This window comes from Cherax quadricarinatus, chromosome 45, assembly GCF_038502225.1.
Source record: "Cherax quadricarinatus isolate ZL_2023a chromosome 45, ASM3850222v1, whole genome shotgun sequence".
NCBI classification, from domain to species: Eukaryota; Metazoa; Arthropoda; class Malacostraca; order Decapoda; family Parastacidae; genus Cherax; species Cherax quadricarinatus.
This window is the reverse complement of record NC_091336.1, coordinates 16558756-16584129: the sequence shown is the minus strand read 5'-3', so window position 1 is coordinate 16584129 and position 25374 is coordinate 16558756. Positions and strand designations below refer to the sequence as shown.

Below are 25374 nucleotides of genomic sequence, written 5' to 3'. Positions count from 1 at the left end.
ATTATCACACCGGCCGATTCCCACCAAGGCAGGGTGGCCCGAAAAAGAAAAACTTTCACCATCATTCACTCCATCACTGTCTTGCCAGAAGGGTGCTTTACACTACAGTTTTTAAACTGCAACATTAACACCCCTCCTTCAGAGTGCAGGCACTGTACTTCCCATCTCCAGGACTCAAGTCCGGCCTGCCGGTTTCCCTGAATCCCTTCATAAATGTTACTTTGCTCACACTCCAACAGCACGTCAAGTATTAAAAACCATTTGTCTCCATTCACTCCTATCAAACACGCTCACGCATGCCTGCTGGAAGTCCAAGCCCCTCGCACACAAAACCTCCTTTACCCCCTCCCTCCAACCCTTCCTAGGCCGACCCCTACCCCGCCTTCCTTCCACTACAGACTGATACACTCTTGAAGTCATTCTGTTTCGCTCCATTCTCTCTACATGTCCGAACCACCTCAACAACCCTTCCTCAGCCCTCTGGACAACAGTTTTGGTAATCCCGCACCTCCTCCTAACTTCCAAACTACGAATTCTCTGCATTATATTCACACCACACATTGCCCTCAGACATGACATCTCCACTGCCTCCAGCCTTCTCCTCGCTGCAACATTCATCACCCACGCTTCACACCCATATAAGAGCGTTGGTAAAACTATACTCTCATACATTCCCCTCTTTGCCTCCAAGGACAAAGTTCTTTGTCTCCACAGACTCCTAAGTGCACCACTCACTCTTTTTCCCTCATCAATTCTATGATTCACCTCATCTTTCATAGACCCATCCGCTGACACGTCCACTCCCAAATATCTGAATACGTTCACCTCCTCCATACTCTCTCCCTCCAATCTGATATTCAATCTTTCATCACCTAATCTTTTTGTTATCCTCATAACCTTACTCTTTCCTGTATTCACCTTTAATTTTCTTCTTTTGCACACCCTACCAAATTCATCCACCAATCTCTGCAACTTCTCTTCAGAATCTCCCAAGAGCACAGTGTCATCAGCAAAGAGCAGCTGTGACAACTCCCACTTTGTGTGTGATTCTTTATCTTTTAACTCCACGCCTCTTGCCAAGACCCTCGCATTTACTTCTCTTACAACCCCATCTATAAATATATTAAACAACCACGGTGACATCACACATCCTTGTCTAAGGCCTACTTTTACTGGGAAAAAATTTCCCTCTTTCCTACATACTCTAACTTGAGCCTCACTATCCTTGTAAAAACTCTTCACTGCTTTCAGTAACCTACCTCCTACACCATACACTTGCAACATCTGCCACATTGCCCCCCTATCCACCCTGTCATACGCCTTTTCCAAATCCATAAATGCCACAAAGACCTCTTTAGCCTTATCTAAATACTGTTCACTTATATGTTTCACTGTAAACACCTGGTCCACACACCCCCTACCTTTCCTAAAGCCTCCTTGTTCATCTGCTATCCTATTCTCCGTCTTACTCTTAATTCTTTCAATTATAACTCTACCATACACTTTACCAGGTACACTCAACAGACTTATCCCCCTATAATTTTTGCACTCTCTTTTATCCCCTTTGCCTTTATACAAAGGAACTATGCATGCTCTCTGCCAATCCCTAGGTACCTTACCCTCTTCCATACATTTATTAAATAATTGCACCAACCACTCCAAAACTATATCCCCACCTGCTTTTAACATTTCTATCTTTATCCCATCAATCCCGGCTGCCTTACCCCCTTTCATTTTACCTACTGCCTCACGAACTTCCCCCACACTCACAACTGGCTCTTCCTCACTCCTACAAGATGTTATTCCTCCTTGCCCTATACACGAAATCACAGCTTCCCTATCTTCATCAACATTTAACAATTCCTCAAAATATTCCTTCCATCTTCCCAATACCTCTAACTCTCCATTTAATAACTCTCCTCTCCTATTTTTAACTGACAAATCAATTTGTTCTCTAGGCTTTCTTAACTTGTTAATCTCACTCCAAAACTTTTTCTTATTTTCAACAAAATTTGTTGATAACATCTCACCCACTCTCTCATTTGCTCTCTTTTTACATTGCTTCACCACTCTCTTAACCTCTCTCTTTTTCTCCATATACTCTTCCCTCCTTGCATCACTTCTACTTTGTAAAAACTTCTCATATGCTAACTTTTTCTCCCTTACTACTCTCTTTACATCATCATTCCACCAATCGCTCCTCTTCCCTCCTGCACCCACTTTCCTGTAACCACAAACTTCTGCTGAACACTCTAACACTACATTTTTAAACCTACCCCATACCTCTTCGACCCCATTGCCTATGCTCTCATTAGCCCATCTATCCTCCAATAGCTGTTTATATCTTACCCTAACTGCCTCCTCTTTTAGTTTATAAACCTTCACCTCTCTCTTCCCTGATGCTTCTATTCTCCTTGTATCCCATCTACCTTTTACTCTCAGTGTAGCTACAACTAGAAAGTGATCTGATATATCTGTGGCCCCTCTATAAACATGTACATCCTGAAGTCTACTCAACAGTCTTTTATCTACCAATACATAATCCAACAAACTACTGTCATTTCGCCCTACATCATATCGTGTATACTTATTTATCCTCTTTTTCTTAAAATATGTATTACCTATAACTAAACCCCTTTCTATACAAAGTTCAATCAAAGGGCTCCCATTATCATTTACACCTGGCACCCCAAACTTACCTACCACACCCTCTCTAAAAGTTTCTCCTACTTTAGCATTCAAGTCCCCTACCACAATTACTCTCTCACTTGGTTCAAAGGCTCCTATACATTCACTTAACATCTCCCAAAATCTCTCTCTCTCCTCTGCATTCCTCTCTTCTCCAGGTGCATACACGCTTATTATGACCCACTTCTCGCATCCAACCTTTACTTTAATCCACATAATTCTTGAATTTACACATTCATATTCTCTTTTCTCCTTCCATAACTGATCATTTAACATTACTGCTACCCCTTCCTTTGCTCTAACTCTCTCAGATACTCCAGATTTAATCCCATTTATTTCCCCCCACTGAAACTCTCCTACCCCCTTCAGCTTTGTTTCGCTTAGGGCCAGGACATCCAACTTCTTTTCATTCATAACATCAGCAATCATCTGTTTCTTATCATCCGCACTACATCCACGCACATTTAAGCAACCCAGTTTTATAAAGTTTTTCTTCTTCTCTTTAGTTCTCTTTAGTTTTCTTCTTCTCTTTAGTTATACCTAATATTCTGGAATAAATATGATAGGTAGATAACCTTTATTGATAGAAATAGTATATTTTTTATTATTATTTTATTATCACACTGGCCAAGGCAGGGTGGCCCGAAAAAGAAAAACTTTCGCCATCATTCACTCCATCACTGTCTTGCCAGAAGGGTGCTTTACACTACAGTTTTTAAACTGCAACATTTACACCCCTCCTTCAGAGTGCAGGCACTGTACTTCCCATCTCCAGGACTCAAGTCTGGCCTGCCGGTTTCCCTGAACCCCTTCATAAATGTTACTTTGCTCACACTCCAACAGCACGTCAAGTATTAAAAACCATATGTCTCCATTCACTCCTATCAAACACGCTCACTCATGCCTGCTGGAAGTCCAAGCCCCTCGCACACAAAACCTCCTTTACCCCCTCCCTCCAACCTTTCCTAGGCTGACCCCTACCCCGCCTTCCTTCCACTACAGACTGATACACTCTTGAAGTCACTCTGTTTCACTCCATTCTCTCTACATGTCCGAACCACCTCAACAACCCTTCCTCAGCCCTCTGGACAACAGTTTTGGTTATCCCGCACCTCCTCCTAACTTCCAAACTACGAATTCTCTGCATTATATTCACACCACACATTGCCCTCATACATGACATCTCCACTGCCTCCAGCCTTCTCCTCGCTGCAACATTCATCACCCATGTTTCACACCCATATAATAGCGTTGGTAAAACTATACTCTCATACATTCCCCTCTTTGCCTCCAAGGACAAAGTTCTTTGTCTCCACAGACTCCTAAGTGCACCACTCACCCTTTTCCCCTCGTCAATTCTATGATTCACCTCATCTTTCATAGACCCATCCGCTGACACGTCCACTCCCAAATATCTGAATACATTCACCTCCTCCATACTCTCTCCCTCCAATCTGATATCCAATCTTTCATCACCTAATCTTTTTGTTATCCTCATAACCTTACTCTTTCCTGTATTCACCTTTAATTTTCTTCTTTTGCACACCCTACCAAATTCATCCACCAATCTCTGCAACTTCTCTTCAGAATCTCCCAAGAGCACAGTGTCATCAGCAAAGAGCAACTGTGACAACTCCCACTTTGTGTGATTCTTTATCTTTTAACTCCACGCCTCTTGCCAAGACCCTCGCATTTACTTCTCTTACAACCCCATCTATAAATATATTAAACAACCACGGTGACATCACACATCCTTGTCTAAGGCCTACTTTTACTGGGAAATAATTTCCCTCTTTCCTACATACTCTAACTTGAGCCTCACTATCCTCGTAAAAACTCTTAACTGCTTTCAGTAACCTACCTCCTACACCATACACCTGCAACATCTGCCACATTGCCCCCCTATCCACCCTGTCATATGCCTTTTCCAAATCCATAAATGCCACAAAGACCTCTTTAGCCTTATCTAAATACTGTTCACTTATGTTTCACTGTAAACACCTGGTCCACACACCCCCTACCTTTCCTAAAGCCTCCTTGTTCATTTGCTATCCTATTCTCCGTCTTACTCTTAATTCTTTCAATAATAACTCTACCATACACTTTACCAGGTATACTCAACAGACTTATCCCCCTATAATTTTTGCATTCTCTTTTGTCCCCTTTGCCTTTATACAAAGGAACTGTGCATGCTCTCTGCCAATCCCAATAATCCCTATAATTATACAATATTTTATTGTGCCATGAGCTTACATGTCCGTACATCATGGTGAAGCACGAGTTACTGAGAGACATTGCTGGCGCTGTCTCTCTCGTATAGCCCTGCACACCCTCCAGTACCTCTCCATATATGTTAGTTTTTATTAATTCGGGCATCTTTATCATGCTTCCACTGCCTATTTATTATGGCTTGAAATCCTGTCAATGCTTTTGCTGTCTCTTACATTCTATCTTTACCCTTCAAGATAGTGGGAATGGTAGAATGCACCAGCTTCAAGTCATTGGCTATCACTTGCATTTTCTAACTAGCTTCATACTCGTGTATAATCTTTATTTTCACGTCAAGATCGAGAGCCTTCCTTCATTTCTTGGCACTTCCTTGAGGTGAAGTCAAGATCTTCCTTTTTGTTGACATCTTGTACTATGGGATGCACAATAAAGTGCAAATTTGTACAAAACTGTAGCCTTGGAGACAGTGAAAGCTAGTGTACTCAGTGGCTGTAGGAAGCAGACTGAGATACTTGATGCTGAGACGCCGCGCTGCCTGTTTCCGTGACCCAAGTTCTCGTATGGCATAAAATTATAATAATTATATACTGATAATAATATAATAACAATCATAAAAATAATCACTCTGGAGTGGTTTAAATGTCATACGTATTTCGTAACTCCAAATTGTCGGTAAATGAGTACGTCCGTAAGTAAGATGCTGTATTGTGAAACCTAAGGTATTTTAAGTTTTACTGATTGTATAGGAAAAACCTTAACCAGTATTGCTTTTGCCTGAGTAAAATGCCATTTGACTCTAAAGCTGTGATATTTCTTCCAACAGCACCGTGGGTCAACTTACAAGAGGCATGCAGTGAAAGATGATGATATGCAGACTCAAACAGATGTTAATCACCACAATATGTATCTTCATACTCGCAAGTTTGTGAGTAACATTAAGAAGCCAAGCAAAACCACATCAAAGCCAGTAAGTTCATGCATTAAAATTATCTTAATGTCTGTGCTATCCTATGTCTTTTTCTATGATGGTCTTTTTTTTTTTTTTTTTTTTTTTTTTTTTTTTTTTTTTTTTTTTTTTTTTTTTTTTTTTTTATATCCCCTAACACCATCCATCTCTCACCAAAGTAGAGTGGCCCAAGCAAGAGGAAAACATTTTTACTGCCACTCATTCAATTGCTCTTTTTATCCCAGATATGTATGCCCTCCTAGTTATCCTGTTGTTCTTCATCCCCAATAAATGTTGAAACTACCTTAACAGCCCCTCCATCCCTTGGAAAATTACTTTTGGTGATTCCACACCTAATCTCCAAACTGAATTCTCTGTATAATGTTTACACTGTACATTGCCTTCAAACACAACATCTCTACCACCTCTAACCTCACTGCAACATTTGAAACTTTTACTTCACACCAATACAGTAGTTTTGGTACCACTATACCTTGTGTATTCCTCTTTTTTTTTTTTTTTTTTTCCATGATACTATTTTCTCATCAGAGGCTTCAATGTTCCACTCCCCTTTATTCCTTTAGTCAGTTCTGTGCTTCACCTCATCTCTCATTGAACCATCTGTTGACAAGTCTTCTCCCAAATATCTAAACAATGTGCTTGCTCCTGTCTAATATAGTCTCTCATTACTTGTATTTTTCATAATCTCATCACTTTTATCTTTCTTATGCTTTCTTTTAATTTCTTCCTTTTACATACCCTCCCAACTTTGTATGCCAACCTTTGCAGCTTCTCTTCTAAATCTTCCAAGAGAGCCATGTCATTGGAAAATGGTAGCAGTGACCACTCCTACTCCATACCATATTTATTATCTTTCAATTCCACACCTCTTCCAAACCCCTAGTATTTACTCCTTTTACAACCCCATCAATAAATGTGTTAAACAACCATGGTAGACATCACACATTCCTGTTGAAGGCTTATTTTTACTGGGAAATAATTTTCCTCTTTCCTGTAGTCCTCTGGAGGGGAAATCATCAGACCTGTATATTTCCATTAAACTTAAAGGTGATGTCTAAGAAATGCTTTTATGTACCTTTGATTGTTAGAACCCCCTAACTTTTTATTTTTCCTACCTAGGTCATTGCCTTCGTAGATAGGAGAATGTAAAGGAAACTCGTTTACCATCACTTATTTCCTAGCTGTCTATTTTAGAGGTACACATATAATTCAAATGGCCCACAGAACTATTGGAACATACCCACGCAGTGCTCAGGCATTATACTTTCCGAGTTCCCACTTGTAGAATTCTAGTATGGCTAATCAGATTTCCCTGAACTGCTTCACATGTTACCCAAGGTCACACTCCAGTGGCATGCTAATCCCGAACACGTCTCCACTCCACTGACATGCCAACTGACTGTTGTCTGCACTGTAGTAGGTTTATAATTTGTTAGATAGCTGTAATATTAATGCACATCATAAAATGTTGTGAGAGGCACTCACAAGTTTTTGAAGGCATGTAATGAGCCCACAGATTGGGGTCCAAAGTTCTGTTGACTTAAAAATAAAAAAAAGTTCAGTGGTAAGAGTTATGTACAAGTCGGTGGATACTTAAAGGTTTTCTGAAGATGATTCTGGGAGTCACCATTCCACAGTTCAGTTCCAGACTGAGCATGGTTGATGGCTTGATCAACTAGGCTGTTGGTGCTAGCTGCATATAGTCCAATGTAGGCACCACAGTCTTGCTGATTATGAACTATTTTGAGGAGCTTAACTAATTTCCTCTCAAAAGACAGCAAGAAGTCTTGGTAATTTCCTGTGTGTATGGTAGGAGGGTGACCCTCTATTTGCTTGCTGAAGGTGAATTTATCAGTTGCAAAACAGTAAAACCTTAACTTAACAGACCCAAATTTAATGGATTTTTGCTTTAATGGACAAAATTTCTGGCTGGAGTGGAAACAACAGGGAAAGCCTGTACAATCCAGAATTGTTATTGTTATATTCATGAAAAAACAGTATCATTAGAATTTTATTGACAGTCAGCATTAATGGAACCCCTATCCCCATATTAGTCCATTAAATTTTCTCTGTAGTTTAGTTGTGTGACTTCATGTGAATTGTTTCCCCAATTCTTCCATTGGAGATGTAAATTGAAATCATCATCCAATAAGATATTAGGTGTTGGGTTTGAAAGATTTTTAAAACATTATAGTACTGATTTTCGTTAACTGGTTTTTGAACTGCTGGGAGTTGTATCTGGTGGTTTATATAAAAGTACAGTAACTAGATTCTGATTTTCAATTTAAATTGCCAAATTTGACCGCATTCATCATTTTTGGTGTTGAGTTCAGCATGAGTAAGCGACATATGCAACAGTTGGGTATCTTTATTTCGAAACGTTTCGCCTACACAGTAGGCTTCTTCAGTCAAGTACAGAAAAGTTGATAGAAGCAGAAGAGATGAGAAGACGATGTAATCAGTCCATCCTTGAAGTTTTGAGGTGGTCAGTCCCTCAGTCTGGAGAAGAGTACTGTTCCATATTGTTTCAAACTATGGGACAGTACTCTTCTCCAAACTGAGAGACTGACCACCTCAAAACTTCAAGGGTGATGGACTGATTGCATCGTCTTCTCGTCTCTTCTGCTTCTATTAACTCTTTCGAAATAAAGATACCTAACTGTTGCGTATGTGTCTTGCCTAACAACCTGTTGGTATTTTATACCATTTTAATATTCATAAGTAAGCGACTGTATTACACAGACCAACCCTTTTTGTGGAGCATTTTTTTTGTTTTGTGCCAAAGTAAATTGTATCCATATTTCATTGTAAGGGTAGTCTTTTATGTAGCTCTCTGTTGAAGGTGTAAACACTGGATATCACTTAGTGAGGAGTCTACTAATAAATGGTATTTTACTTTCAGAAATAAATATTTGTTGAGGTATTTTTTGTTGACATAAATATCTGTTCTGATGAATCAGTCACTGTGTTTGTTTTCATTACAACCTGGCACTGGGGTGGTAGTACATTCTTATTTTTTTCTTCCTGGATTTACTGACATGCTGGCATAAGCCAGTATGCCATTAAATCCACTGTAGCAGGGGAAACCCTTTATTATGTTTCACCGAAGAGTAGATATGATAAAGTCCAGCCTCGGGTAGAATGTCGTAATAAAAGGCTTCCTTAAACCCATTGCCTTTTATTTCTAGTACCATGATAAGCCTAATGAATTCTTGTCAGTGCTGAATGGTATCCCACATGTAGAAAAAACTGCAGTTTAAAAGAGACTGCATTTTGACTTGCAACTGGAGTCTTCATAAGCAGTATGTACATCAGAGGAAGGAGGGCACCTTGTATAAGGAAACAGGTCAGGGCTGCTGGGCTGTCAGTGGAGAAGTAAGGAATTTATAAGGAATCTTATAAAAAAAATTGAACAAATGAAAAGTTGAGATTTTTACTTTTGAGAGGGACCTGCCAAACGTGCATTGCTCTTACATTATAATGTTATGAACTTGTAGGTACAAAATGGCCTACCTGGCCTTGCTGGTAGATGGTCGGTGAAGCTAAAAAGTTTGGTAACTAAAAATTGGTTGGGCAAATATATATGTATATAGGAAAAACAGGATGGAATTTAGATGCTTTTGATCGAACATAAATGAGCAGTGAAATATGGCCAAGAAAGTTAAGTGTTCTAACACACACAAACTTCGAATCATTCTATCAGCTGGAATGAAGAGTTAAAATAATTGAATTGGCAATGACACCAAAGAATTTAATGGGCAATGGAAACCCAGCCTTGTTGCGAAATTTGTATTTAATTAAAAAACATTGTCGCTACACCTTTTAGATCATGAATAAAATGACCAATCAACATAGTATTACAAATTTATAATCTATTATGTCTGTTGATCTATATTAGGCAGATCATTTTAACAGATGCCATTATATTTAGCCAACCAATTTTTAAGTTCACTGACCTTCTGTTGGTATGGCCTAGTAAACCATTTTGTATTAAAATTAAAATTTATAAAATAATGTTAGAGGAATATGTTATGCCCACTGATCTATGTTTGGTAGGTCCTAAAATGCAATCCTCTTGCCTTTATATTTGTTCAACCATTTTATAAGCTACCATTTTTTTTAACACCCTGGCCATCTCCTGAGGCAGGGTGACCTGAAAAAAAAATTCTTTCATAAAATACCAAAGATTTTAGCTTCTTAAATTATCCTCTACTCCATGGGGAAGTGGAACAGAATTCTTCCTTTGTAAGCCATGCGTATCATAAGAGATGACTAAAATGCCGTGAGCAAGGGGCTAGTAATCCCTTCTCCTGTATATATTATTAAATTTAAAAAGAGAAACTTTAATTTTTCTTCTTTGGCCACCCTGATTCGGTTGGATACTGCCGGTTTGTTGAAAGAAGAAGAAATTACCTACTGGAGTGGCCCAGTAGATGTAGTTTTTCATTTGACCTGCCACACCTTTATAAGGTGCTCTCCTTCCTCCAATGTACACACTTTCTTTTCAGTTGCTATTTTTTGTCTGAGTGTTGTATACCCTTCCAGTACTATGGTTAATTTGATACCACCAGGTTCCTGTAGACTGGTATGTGGGGCAGTTTGTGTTATAGCACTTTCTTAGTTATTGATGGTTGCTAAAAAGATTTTATGCTGTCATAATAAAAATTAGTGTATTAGTTGTGTACTGTAGTTTATTCAATTTTACTGTAGCTAATTAAATTTTCTTGTCATGAACATTATGTAATTTATTTGTACTGTACTAAATAAGTTTGAGTTGATACTGTACATTGTATCAGTGCAGTAAACCCTTGATTTAACAGACCTAGGTCCATTGGGTAATTGATTTCAGAAACAACAGTCGGTGTGTTTTTCCTAAATTGTCTGTTTTGTTACGATCATGTCAAAACAGTTTCATTACTTAGATTTTCCAGACAGTATATATTGGACACCCTTTCCTCCCTTGTTAGTCTGTTAAATTTAGGTTTCTCTGCATTTTTTAAAATGGATTAATTTAAATAATGTTCCTTCAAATAGAAACATTTTTATTGTAAATAAAACCAGCACTCTATAGTAATACATGTAATGTGAATCTAATGACTAGTGGTGATCTAGGAAAATGCCGGAGGTTCAGTCAGCCCCGAGCATCTGCAAGCTGTACGGTTATCTCAAATCGTTCAGTTTTTTGACAGTCTGGAGGCCATCACCCAGGTAACCAAAAATGGTGCAATATAGGCTGGGGTACCATCAGGCATTGTTACTATTATAATGCATGGAATGACAGACCTGCAAATGCCACACACCAGTAATGTTTTATAATAGTAATAGGTCATTGGTACCCTTTCCCATGAAGCTCCATTGAGCTATGCATCAAGTTGCGTGTGTCATCTTTAATTTAGTACAAGAGTTTTGGCCCCCACAGATAACAAATTTTGTTGTGGTTTGCTTTAATAATAGAAAAAATAACAATATGCATTACCAATACAACATAATTTACAGCATTTTTATATTGGGTATAGACTTTAGATTTACACCTAGGTGCATGATTACAGCTGAATGTGTATGTGTATTTTCTTCATGAATCTGTGCAAACATTATTCTTTATTTGCAGACAAAATATTCCAACCAATTTTAATTATAAAATAAGTGTGTGAGACTACTTACCAATGATTACCTATTTAATTGCCCATCATGAGCAGTTATGCTCATGATGAGCAGTTATGCTCATGATGAGCAGTTATGCTCATGATGAGCAGTTATGCTCATGGTGTCCCACCTGTAGTATTTAGTTCATGGTGGAAGTTGAACATTTTTGGTACTCTTTATTTTCTTATTTGTAATTGAGGTCTTTGTTTTCCCTGGTAATGGTGCTGGGAAATCTTTTCCACCTCTTTTCTTGTATCCTTTCATGGTCTTTTGTTGGATTATATCTTTTAGCCTTTTCTACCTTTTTAAATTGGAAAGAAAATATTATGAGGAAAAAGAGATATTGTATTAAAACAGGAAAGCAAAGATACATATATGTATACTGAATTTTAAAAAAAAGTTTGTAAGATTTGTAGCATGTTTCATAACTATGTCATATTATAATTTAGGACACTACAGTGGGGACTGCTTTGTAGTCCCCACTACACAGCAGTATGTGGTAGCAAAACAGAATTCTGGCTACCTTCATATTATTGATGCATCTCCATCAGCAGCTGTGCAAGAACCATGGTCATCCTCCATAGTTTTTCTTTAGACACAGGACTACCATTTTGCCATTTTCAGACCTATAGGACAATGAGAATATTCATTTACTGTATCTTGACTATAATTTTCAGATAAACTGAGCATGGTGTACTAATTCCACAATAACTTTCCTTTACATATGAGTGCATATAGCTGCATGATTGTAAAATTTAAGTGAGTAGAATTAACTTTTCAAGAGTACTGTATATAATTCAGAAGTGTAATCTGCATAGCATGTAAAAGGTTTTTGTGGTTGGTTTATACAACTAATATGTTGGTGCATGGGCTGCTGGTATGACTAATATTTAAATATGTAGATTATTCATTGATGGCATAATGATGGAGTCAGTTGTGACTCCTGTAGTTTAACTTATAGCATGTTAATTATCATTCTGATTGAAATTATTACCTGAGAGAACTGCAAAAATAAATTTACAGATATATATGTTTCGTAACAGGTTTGCATTATCTGAAAATCTCCTTGCTGATATTGCAATAAAAAGCTATGATTAGCTGTAATGTTGTACAAGAACTCAACCTGTTTTTTTTTATAGTTTGCATTGGATGTTATCTAGACATTCATGATTACTGTCTGTCAGTAGTCATTAACCTAGTTGTTAGTGGAGTGACAGAAACTACTGACTTAGCTAGGCGAGTCTTCATTGCACAATGTTTTGCTCTTGGCATATAGTGATCAAGGAAGGGTGTTACAAGGTTTGGTGGTGATAATAGAACAGGGATTGGTTTTATTAAAGTTAGGTGTCAGACCATCCTTTTGAAGAACTGCAGCTTCTAAATATTTTCTTACTTTGTCTTATCCAAGCCAGAAGAAGTGAATTACAGTATTACAGTGGGTAAGATGTGATACTGGCATTATAGTTTCTCTCAGTATATTGTGTTTCCTGAATTCCTGTGTAGATATCAAGTGGTGCTTTGTCCGTGTAATTGACAATCTTGAACAGGGAGTTTTCATTGCACCCCATTTTTGTTTAACTTGTTCACAAAATACCTTGGTACCTTGACTTACGAGTGCCCCAACTTACGAGTTTTCTGAGTTACAAGCCGTCGCTTGGTCGATTTTTTGCTTTCAGTTACGAGCCAAAATCTGAGTTATGAGCAAGCTTCAGATACACCGCCACTTGCAGGAGATACCGAGGAAATATCAAAAACCTTGATAATAACCAATGTGTAACATCCTTTCAATTTTGATACCACTGGTAATGTCATCCTGCCAGAATGTTCTATATTGTATGCCCAACCAGCCGGGTGGCCAGTTGCCTGGCAGGCGGCTGTCTGTCTGTATCTGTCTCTATCCCTGTCTATCTCTATCTCACAGGTACACATAAATACAGTTATACATAGTGTAAATTATCTAGGATGACCCAGAAAATCCAGACAGTGCTATACTATGTTTGTAGATATAAGGCATAATAAGCATGACTGGCAAGTAATACACATTTTCACTTGTTCATGAATCAGACGTGACGACTGCATCGTGTGTAATACCTCTTGGTTCATGAGCGGCTTTCTCTCTGAGACAGAGAGATGAGTAGAGACAGAAAGACAGATAAGCATAGACAGAGATAAACATAGAGTTAGACAAATAGACAGAAACAAGCAGATAATGTTTGTGTAACAGTGAAAAATAGTCAAGGCGGTGCACGATCATTAAATGTCACTCCACTGCTGCACTCTCAGCAGTGGAGTGACACTCATCTTACACCCTACTTCAAGGAGTTTCATATATATTCCAGCATTTCTAAAACATTGCTGGGACTTGGCAAAAATCATTTCTTATTTATAAACCTGTAACAAAAAAATTGGGGTGGTTTTTTGGGGGCTGGAATGGATTAATGGAATTTCAATAAATTTCATTGAGGAAAATTGATTTGATATACGAGGATATTGAGTTACAAGTTCAGTCATGGAATGAATTAAACTCACAAGTCAAGATACCACTGTATATGGAATGACACTTGACATTGTCAGCCCCAACCTCATCCAACACTTCCTACCCATTGTTATGAGGAATATATAGTCACTGTTTTCTTCCATATGAATGCATCAGTTTCACACTTAAGTGAAACATTGGCTTGATTTTAGAAGTGGATATTTTGTTATATATTATCTCTTGGTTGTAAAATCTATATGATCTTTTATTTTTCATAAATACTTATTTTTATTTACTACTTAGTTGCACAAGTGATCAGGTAAATTTCTGTTTTCACTGAATTATAGTTACTACTAGTTATTTTAGTTATTACTAGTTATTTTAATTTTAAGGAGTCAGGTTTGTAATGTATTGGTTATAAACATTTCTGTTTTCATAAGGTGCAGTGTAGACATTGAGATAGAAAATCAGTAGATTGCCTACATTTTAAAAAATAAAAAAAAATTTAGATGATGAAGTAGGTTGTGTAAAGGATAATCCTTCACCAAAATTTATATTTCATGCTTTATTTGCAGGATTGAAAATGAAGAATAACCCTAAATTTGTAAAGCATTATTGTACACTATTGAGGTTCAGAAGGTATCAAATTTTTTCTTGTTTACCAGGCAGAGAATGGTGTAGTGAAGCATCCTATGACCGTTGATACCCGAGCAGCTTTCCAACAGAATGGTTCTGCAATTAAGCTTAAAAGTGGTGAGTTATTTTATCTTGCTTCATAGAAATATTAAATGCTGTAGTTATACACTGCATGCAACTTGGTGTTTACTAATTGACAAGTTCATGATCTGGTCATATATTTCATTACAGAATTTGATAAGTAAAAAAAGAAAATATCCAATATATTTATTTTTAATTTGTGTAAATTTGAATCCTGGGCTCAAAATCTAAAGCTAATTTTTGGTAATAAAATAAGTATGCAATAAACATTTTACAAATAATAATCATTAATAACTTGATCATATCACATGAACTTGAAGACTTTCACCTTGACACAGCTACCTAGGCTGGTTAGCTCAGCAAATCTTACACAAGAGACTATATAATGTTAGATGAATGTTGAATACACATTGCTTATTTTGCTGGATGTATCACAAATTTTGAAAGGAATTTTCCATGTTATCCAACAAGTGCACCTTTTAAACTTAACTATTTCTGTTATCTATTCATTCTTTTCTAGCTATTCAGTGTCTTGTTAGTTATCCCATGACCACCACCATGATAATATGGTGACTATAATCCTGTCCTCCAAATGTAGCTATTACTATGGAGTGGCAGCTAGTCATTGGAAGGAACTTCAGTCTCAATTAGGGATGGGGCAGTACCAGAATTTTTGCCAGTACTGATATATCTAATCAATATTAAGCCATTACCTGTAGTCAGAATTAGCCGATATCCACCTTTACCACCACAGTTAACCGATACTCAGTTTTAGGCTGATATCATCAAAATTAGCCAATTCCACTGATTCCGATACTTTGGCATATCCCTAGTCTCAAACCTAATTTGGGGAATTAGGTGTCATTACTCTCATTCTCGTCACCGTGAATTTATCGTTGCTTTGCCTGTGTATCAAGCATACATTTTTGAATCATGAGCATCTTCAAGTAGATGAATTGATGGACTGAAGTCATAATCTCTAAGCAGAGGGACTTATTACTTCAAACTCCATCTTCCTATTTTCCACTGTTTTTCTCTGTATTTGATTAATAAAGGCACTGGTTGGTGAGGTGTTTCCACAAAGATTCTCAAGTGTTGCATACGTTTTATTCATATAGTACTTATCAATTTTGCTAAATCATTATTATAATGGACATTATTCAGAGGTCAACACCTCCCTGTGTGTCTGAAGCAGGTGATATTGATAAGGTGTTGGAGTGTTCATCATGTATGGCTCATCATTTTTGACATTTCTCTGTGACCTCTTTGATATGATCCCTTAAGTTTTTGAGTACCTTCCACTTTCTGCAGTTTTACTTTTCATTTCCATTTGGTCTCTTGAGGTTCTTAGTTTTATTTACCCCTTTTCCACAGGCATATTTGTGGTTTGGTGCGAAATAAGTCACATCTAGGTCAGAATGGTAATTGAATTAGAGAAAAAATGTATAGTGCTGATACAGGTCTAGATACAGTATACTATTTGTATAATTCTTATACCAGTATACAGCACTAATTTAATTTTTAATTCTTTGACAGTTTGTAACTTCCATAGTATTACTATAAACTGTGGTTTGTCTTGAAATATTCTTTGCAGTCTTCTGTTTGTAGTTGTTTCTTCCATAACTATCAGTAGTGGTGTTATTGAATATAGAAAATTTTGGCACTAACTCTCACTCTCACTCTCACTGCATTTGTTTTCTGTTTTCCTTTTTTTTTTTGTTGTAAAAAAAAGCAAAAAGGATTGCCTTTGATTTTTGCATGCTTGTACATGTGACTGTTGACTCTGGCAGACTACATGGCTCATGTGATGCGCGACAACCCTGCCTTTGTGGACGATGATGGTATCTCGTCATACACCCGAGGTGAGGAAAATACTTTATGCTTATTCGGTTTTATTTTGTTTTAATTTTGCAGCATAAAAATTACACTGCTCTTACCTTGTGATTTGAACTCTTAGAGCTCATATTTGTATTCGTTGTTTAAATCACTATTATTGAATAATATTTTTGTATTGTGAATAGTGTGCACTGTTATCTTAACACAATATGAAAAGGATAGTTATTAATATAATTAATGCTTTTGTAATTATATACTGAATGTTGTACGTTGTTACAAGTTAGTGTAGCATCTTTGATTTTTTTTAACTTTCAAATGAAAGATTTCAGATTAAAGTACTCTGCATAAATTATCATGTTAACTGCTGTACCCATACACTCCTCTATTCTCCACAGATAAGCCTGTTTCCAAACAAAGATCAACACGTGGCCCCACAATGGCAGAAACAGCATTACCTTGGAAAAGATATTCTGATGGTGAGTTGCAATGAGTTATTTTTACATGTTACTTAATTTTACCTGTTGTCCACTGTTTAGTAACTTGGGGTGGACACGAAACCCTTTGCTTACTCTCTCTTCCTATGAAGGGTAAACTGTTGTATGTTTGTTTTTTTGCTTATAAAAGGATAATTTCCCATTACCTGTTCTGCACTGCAGTTTAGTGAGCCTGAGGTTGTTGCCCCCTCGTTTCCACCCTGTCACTACTCATTTGAGGAGTAGTGTAGCATATCTCGCAGCTTGTGCTAGTGAGTGGATTTTCATCAGGGATGCTTTTATTGTTGCATAAACAATTTACAGTGATAAAATGTAAGATCTCCTTCATGTATAGTATTAAGAATAACATGTACACTGGCATGTTTAAATTGCAGGAAAATCCAAAAAAAATAGTAATAGAAGTCATATACTGTACAGCTCTTATTAAAATAAATTATCTTTAGGTTTTTGTAACTTGAAGTAATGAATTTTAACTGATTCCAATCTTTTGAAAATTCAGCATTTGGGATTATTCCAAATTTAACAGTGCAAGCTGATAGGTAAGTTGATTGTGGAACAACAGAGCCTTGTTTACCACATGATTCACTGTGGGCCTGCTTGATCTAGATTTTTTTCAGAAACACGGGGAGGTTATATGAGACCCAAACAGTTGTATTGAGGTCAAATTTTGGCAAGTGGCATATTTGAAGGTACAAAAAATAAAAAAAATTGTGCATGCTAATACGTCGGATACAGTCATCACCTGCGTACTTGAGTGATGGACTTGGTTGAAAGGTTAAAGGAGGCCCATTTAAAATTTAGGACTTTTTTCAATTGATACATAAGTATTTTACTTGCTGTTAACATTGGAAAGTGTAAGACTCAGTAATATTATTTATACTTGCAGATGATGTTCCTACATCAGCTCAGAAAGTGAAACGACAAATGAGTATCGTACCAGATGATGGTGAGTAGAATTTTTTTTTTTAATTTCAACATCCTAAATTTGGAATGAAATATGGTTGATACTAATAAAACCAGCAGTTTGTAGAATAACATTTAAAGAAGGGTAGGTGCACTGGAGGTTAGACAAGTCAATACAGTTCCAAGAGTGCATGCTGTGTATTATTTAGATAAGTTGAATACTATTGTAGACATGCATCACTGACTAGCATTAGATTGCAAGAAAAGCACCAAACTTTACCATTTACTGATGGCAAAGCAGAAGCACATCAGACAAAAAATTCCTGATATGTAATACAGAAGGTACTTAGAAGGAAAAGTGAAACACCACATACAGCAAAGCTAGTGCAACAGATCAACAGCTGATAAAGACCCAGAGGTGGCATGTGCACTAAGGATAGCAGAGTAATCTGAGCAGGATGTTTAAAGGCAGACCATTATGGATGATCACCTTGGAGAGAGCAAGTGAGCCAGTGGAAACAGGAATCAACAGTTCCACATAATATGGTTTGGCTGAGGAAATTAAATAAGTTTGTTGAATTTATGAAAGATGGAGAAGTGAACAAATTAAATGTTAAAATACTGAGTAGTCACAGAAAGAAGGCTTAGGAATTTTTAGTCTTGGAAGTCACAATTAGAAAACCATAGAGAAGCAATGAAGAATGTTGAGTGACAACCTGAAGCACAACCGAGTCCTATTAACCCTGTGAGGGTTGAGATCTCTGCTTGTAAACTTGCTCCCAGGGTTGAAGTATTTAAAAAAAAAATATATATATATATGAAATGAAAGAAAAAAAATTTTTCCGAAAGAAATGAAACCAAAAACCAGGAATTTGATGGAAAACTTACGGAATTACGCTCTCGCAGAGTTAGCGGTCTTGGCAATATTTACGCATCGGTGATTTCTCCCACTTTGAGACCTATTTTGGGCCAATTTCATTGTTCCAGTCGACCAAACTCATAGCTGGTTAGCTAGAACTCCTTTTATTCTATCAACTGACTACAAGAAACTGTCCATTTACCTATTTCATCTACCCAGTAAGGTGATCAGAAATTACTAATTTGTTCAGTTTCACACAAAATTCAAGGTAGGCCAATTTCAAAATAGGGTCCAGAATAAATAATGTAGACATTCCTGGCACTAAAATAACATTTTCTCTGTTCATTAGTCATGTCTCCAGACCCCTCTTATATTACACTTGCTTTTCATTTTGAATTTTTATTCATACAAAAAATAAAGATTTAGTGTTATTCAGACTACTGCATAATGGTAATAATTGTATAAATAATGTTAGTGTATTCTTGAGTGCATATTACACTGGCCAGTTGACGTTATCAGATGCTTGACATGATTTGTTTACTCTTGAATATCTGCAAAAATCAAACATTTCTGCTACTTTGAGCTCAATTTCCAGCTACTTTGTCTGTGCACCATTCAAAATCATCTCTACTTCTGTGATATATATTCCATTCTATCAAATGAGACCAAGAAACCGAGATTACACCCATAAAAACCATATGAAAATACACCGAAAAGATGCTGTTTTACACCAAAAGCACTGTCAGTTTTTTTTTATCATTATGTACTGTGCGCTGCAGGATTTTTTTTATGCTGTACATACTGGCCACACAGACCCATTCTCTCATATGTAGGCCTACCAAATTTCTCCTGCAAGATTGGAAGCCAATAGAATTATGGCTTCAAAGCTGTAATATTATGGGACCAACCCTGAAAGGGTTAATAGTGTACTGTAATGAGGTAGCTATAAGCTGATAGTTCATATTAAACCTGCACTATAGCAGTCATTAATATACAGGGGAATGGGGGGGAAAACAACAACAGGGCCTTTTCTTTTTTCACTGATGGTAAGTAGGAACAAATTGCATGATGTCTGGGGTAGACAAGGGTTTAGGTGTTACAATGTCATACCCATTTCTTTTAGCTACTATATTTTCCTGTAGGTGATAATGCCACACCCACAATGGCTGAAGCCTCGCTACCCTGGAAGCGACTAGAGGAGGAAGAAATTTGTGACCAGCCACTTCGACAGTCTGAATTCCCAGCTTGGGCATCAAATAAGGAATATGTGTGCTATTATTCACCTTCCAGTACTTTCCTTGGTAAATATTTTTTTTTTTTTCTTTTAAGGAAACTCCTGATATAAATTTTCTGTGATAAATAATAATCTTTTGAAAATATCTTCAGATAATGAATAATATTGTAATTGACTCATCACTAAAATATCACTTTCATTCCATAGGTGGCTTAGGGAAGCACGAATCATACCCTAACATACGTGAAATTTTTGGAAGACGCAGCAGTAGCTCATCAGTATCTTCCCGCCGTGGATCCTTAAAAGATCAACACATTGGTGCCAAAGAGAAGCCTCCCTCAAAACATTACCTTAAAGAGAGAGTTTCTTCACGTAGCTCTCTGAATGAATATATTTCACACACATCACCATTACATCATCCTGATATGTCTTTGCATATGCGTCGACATTCTTATACGGGAGAACACTCATTGCTTAATACAACAATTGCAGAGGAGGAAGGACGACGTGATACAGTCATCGACATGAACCCAGATGGAGAACGGGAGCAGACACGAATGTAGCCTTTATTTTCTGTAGGAATGCTGTATAGTTTTTCCCTTTTCATCGATATTTTCAGGAAAAATTGTAAAATCTCTCTTGGTCTTAAATATGGACAGAAAGATTTTATGTGCCTAATTTGTAACATACAGTAATAGTGTAAAACAAGAATACTTTCTGAAAGTTTTCTGTGATTTGTTAGTTCTTGTTATATACTATATAAAAAAACTGGAGAATTTTATAAAAAATTTAAGTTGTTTTGTACAAATCAGTACCTATAATTCAGGCAAGTTTACAACAAAAATTCTTGCCCATTATGTGTAGATGTTTATTTTTAGTACAATTTTTTTGTGTTCAGAGTAAATTTCTTTTATTTTAAAATTATTTTTTAACAGGATTTTATTTTCTAGTGCTCTGCACTTCCTGCAAAATGAACAGGTTCTGTCCTGAAAAATACTTTGAATTCTGGTACATGTCCCTGAATCAGATCACACACTCACTATTGCAACTTGTTCTCTGATGTGTCTTTCTTGACAAGACATTTACACAAGTGTGAATGTGTCTTATCTTACACTTCCTCTTTATATAACAAATTTTTAACTTATTTCACAGTTGCATATCTCATTTTAAATTTTACTTGAGGCAGATATCATAAAGCTTGCTAAAGTGATTCCTATATTTAGTTATTAATTAGTTGTATTAGCTGTTATGATTTGAAGCAGCATTGATCCACCCACACTGAAATGGAATTACAGTAGATCACCTTTCTCGACTCCACCTACTTCACCACCTATCGGTTTGGTTTTAATAGTTAAATTATAATTATTTTTATTTTTTTTCTAAATGTATGCATACTTTGTGTATGCTCATTTTATGCATGTATTGCAAGCTCTCATCTGCTTGGTAGATATTGGTCAAGAACGATAGATTTTTACATTTGCATTTTCGTTAAAGCTGAATTATTAGCATTACTTTTCCTTGGTTTGTAACCAAGTGCGTTCATACTTTGCATATGATAATTCTAAACACGTATAGAGAGCTCACATTTATTTGAAAGAGATTGGTCAAGAACCACAGATCAATAGTTGAAAATCATGAATGGCTAGATGTTCACCACTTGCCATCTTAAGAGATACTAAAGTAAGGTGGCTGGCACATTGGCTGCCTCACTTTCCGCTGTCCTACTTTTGCGTTCACTATTCTTCTGTTATCACCCTGTCTTATCTCTGGATATTAACCATTGCATAAAGGAATAAAGTACTAGTAATACTGGAGGTGCTAAGAGGAGGAATGAGAGTGAAAGTCTGAGTTTTTTTAAAAGAAATAAAAGAAAACCTTGCAACGAATTAGTCCCAGGCATTGTATTAACTTTGTTCATTTTCTTTGAAAGGAGCAAATATCCATTTTCCAAGGAAGGAATATAGGGTAACCGTGTTAAACATACACTTCCCTCAAGAACTTCAAGTTTATTTAATAAGCTAATTATTTAGGTTTTGGGTGCACATCATAGTTTTTATTTTTTCACAATTATCTTTTTGGGCACATATAAAGTACATTATGCAAATTTAACTCTGAATAACTCGTGTAAGTTATTGTACATGTTTGAGGGTGTAAACCTCAATACAGCCAACTAGTAGGGCAACATAAACCTCTCTCCACACTTTTCTAGATTAATAATTTACATTTACAATGTAAATCGTCAAAAACATTGATATTGATGATTAAATTTGAAAAAAAAAGCTTGCATGGCTTTTCTTGAGGTGGCATGACACATAACTCAGATTTTCCCATAAGTTATTCAGTCCATCCATCGCATTTTCAGAAACCCTGTTTCTAGAAACCTAACTGCTGGGAAAGGTGGTTGTCTGCTGTATTACATTAGACAGGTCTTTAGTAATTTCTTAGAAATAACAATTAGCTGCTTCAACACTTAAAAAAAAAAATGAGAATTAGTTGAGTACTGATTTTTTTATTTAATGTTTAACTATTCAGGCTTAAAATGCTTAAGCAAAGAAAAGTTCGCCTTAATATACAGTGGAACCTCAGTACTTGAATTTAATTTGTTCCAGAGGGCTGTTCAAGTGCCGAACAAATTTTTCTCAACCAATTTTGTCTTTGGTTGACTGTTTTCACTATTCATCTGCAATTGCAAACAGTATACATCCTTCCAATTCAGTGGCACACCGGTATACAGCTGGTATAGTGGTGTGCAACTGATGGGCAGGAGGTATACCTATCTCATGAATTCAACTTTTAAACACACACACACACACACACACACACACACACACACACACACACACACACACACACACACACACACACACACACACACACACACACACACACACACACACACACACAGGGAGATCGACTGGGAAAACCTGGAGTCACATGGGGGTCCCGAAACATGGAGAGCCAAGATGATGGATGTGGTACTTGAAAACCTCATGCATCAACATGTCAGGGACACAACCAGAGAGAGAGGGGAGGATGAGCCAGCAAGACTGGATCTTGTGTTCACCCTGAGCAGTTCAGACATTGAGGACATCACTTATGAGAGGCCCCTTGGAGCTAGCGATCATGTGGTTCTGAGTTTTGACTATATAGTAGAGTTACAAGTGGAGAAGGTAACAGGAACTGAAGGGGACAGGCCAAACTATAAAAGGGGGGACTACACAGGTATGAGAAACTTCCTGCAGGAGGTTCAGTGGGACAGAGAAATGGTAGGAAAATCAGTAAACGAGATGATGGAATATGTGGCAACAAAGTGCAAGGAGGCAGAGGAAAGTTTTGTTCCCAAGGGAAACGGAAATAGGAAGACCAAAACGAGTCCTTGGTTTACCCGAAGGTGTAGGGAGGCAAAAACTAAGTGCAACAGAGAATGGAAAAGGTACAGGAGGCATAGGACCCAGGAAAACAAGGAGATTAGTAGAAGAGCCAGAAACGAGTATGCACAGATAAGGAGGGAGGCCCAGCGACAGTATGAAAACGACATAGCATCGAAAGTCAAATCTGACCCGAAACTGCTGTATAGCCACATTAGGAGGAAGACAACAGTCAAGGACCAGGTGATAAGGCTGAGGAAAGAAGGTGGAGAACTCGCAAGAAACGATCAAGAGGTATGTGAGGAGCTCAACACGAGATTTAAGGAAGTATTTACAGTAGAGACAGGAAGGACTCTGGGGGACAGACCAGATGGGGACACCAGCAAGGAATACACCAACAAGTGTTGGACGACATACATACAGATGAGGAGGAGGTGAAGAAACTGCTAAGGGACATCGATACCTCAAAGGCAATGGGACCAGACAACATCTCCCCGTGGGTCCTTAGAGAGGGAGCAGATATGTTGTGCGTGCCACTTACCACAATCTTCAACACATCCCTGGAAACTGGGCAACTACCTGAGGTATGGAAGACGACAAATGTAGTTCCCATTTTTAAAAAAAGGAGACAGAAAAGAGGCACTAAACTATAGACCTGTGTCATTGACGTGTATAGTATGCAAAATTATGGAGAAGATTATCAGGAGGAAAGTGGTGGAGCACCTGGAACGGAACAGGAGTATAAATGCCAACCAGCACGGATTCACGGAAGGCAAATCCTGTGTCACAAACCTTCTGGAGTTTTATGATAAAATAACAGAAGTAAGACGAGAGAGAGAGGGGTGGGTTGATTGCATCTTCTTGGACTGCAAGAAGGCCTTTGACACAGTTCCTCACAAGAGATTAGTGCAGAAGCTAGAGCATCAGGCGCATATAACAGGAAGGGCACTGCAATGGATCAGAGAATACCTGACAGGGAGGCAACAACGAGTCATGGTACGTAATGATGTATCACAGTGGGCACCTGTGACGAGCGGGGTCCCACAGGGGTCGGTCCTAGGACCAGTGCTATTTTTGGTATATGTGAACGACATGACGGAAGGGTTAGACTCAGAAGTGTCCCTGTTTGCAAATGATGTGAAGTTAATGAGGAGAATTAAATCTGATGAGGACCAGGCAGGACTTCAAAGAGACCTGGACAGACTGGACACCTGGTCCAGCAAATGGCTTCTCGAATTTAATCCTGCCAAATGCAAAGTCATGAAGGTAGGGGAAGGGCACAGAAGACCACAGACAGAGTATAGGCTAGGTGGCCAAAGACTGCAAACCTCACTCAAGGAGAAAGATCTTGGGGTGAGTATAACACCGAGCATGTCTCCAGAAGCACACATCAATCAGATAACTGCTGCAGCATATGGGCGCCTGGCAAACCTGAGAACAGCATTCCGATACCTTAGTAAGGAATCATTCAAGACACTGTACACCGTGTATGTCAGGCCCATACTGGAGTATGCAGCACCTGTTTGGAACCCGCACTTGATAAAGCACGTCAAGAAACTAGAGAAAGTACAAAGGTTTGCGACAAGGTTAGTTCCAGAGCTAAGGGGAATGTCCTATGAAGAAAGATTAAGGGAAATCGGCCTGACGACACTGGAGGACAGGAGGGTCAGGGGAGACATGATAACGACATATAAAATACTGCGTGGAATAGACAAGGTGGACAAAGACAGGATGTTCCAGGGAGGGGACACAGAAACAAGAGGCCACAATTGGAAGTTGAAGACACAAATGAGTCAGAGAGATAGTAGGAAGTATTTCTTCAGTCATAGAGTTGTAAGGCAGTGGAATAGCCTAGAAAATGACGTAGTGGAGGCAGGAACCATACACAGTTTTAAGACTAGGTTTGATAAAGCTCATGGAGCGGGGAGAGAGAGGGCCTAGTAGCAACCGGTGAAGAGGC

General features: G+C 37.8%; 1 protein-coding gene across 2 annotated transcripts in view; it reads left to right on the top strand.

Moving 5' to 3' along the window:
- The window catches only part of LOC128694866 (probable Na(+)/H(+) antiporter nhx-9), a 354538-nt gene extending 331907 nt beyond the window's left edge, over window positions 1-22631 (top strand). Inside the window, exons 12-19 of one of the 2 annotated variants that reach the window (XM_070094337.1) lie at window positions 5741-5884; window positions 10997-11092; window positions 14669-14756; window positions 16511-16582; window positions 16952-17032; window positions 17937-17996; window positions 19955-20113; window positions 20254-22631. In XM_070094337.1, the coding sequence (XP_069950438.1) occupies window positions 5741-5884; window positions 10997-11092; window positions 14669-14756; window positions 16511-16582; window positions 16952-17032; window positions 17937-17996; window positions 19955-20113; window positions 20254-20609 (1056 nt within the window). In that variant the 3' untranslated portion in view covers window positions 20610-22631. The remainder of the gene's footprint in view (window positions 1-5740; window positions 5885-10996; window positions 11093-14668; window positions 14757-16510; window positions 16583-16951; window positions 17033-17936; window positions 17997-19954; window positions 20114-20253) is intronic. The other variant, XM_070094338.1, reaches the window with a different exon arrangement.
- The last annotated feature ends 2743 nt before the right edge of the window (window positions 22632-25374 follow it).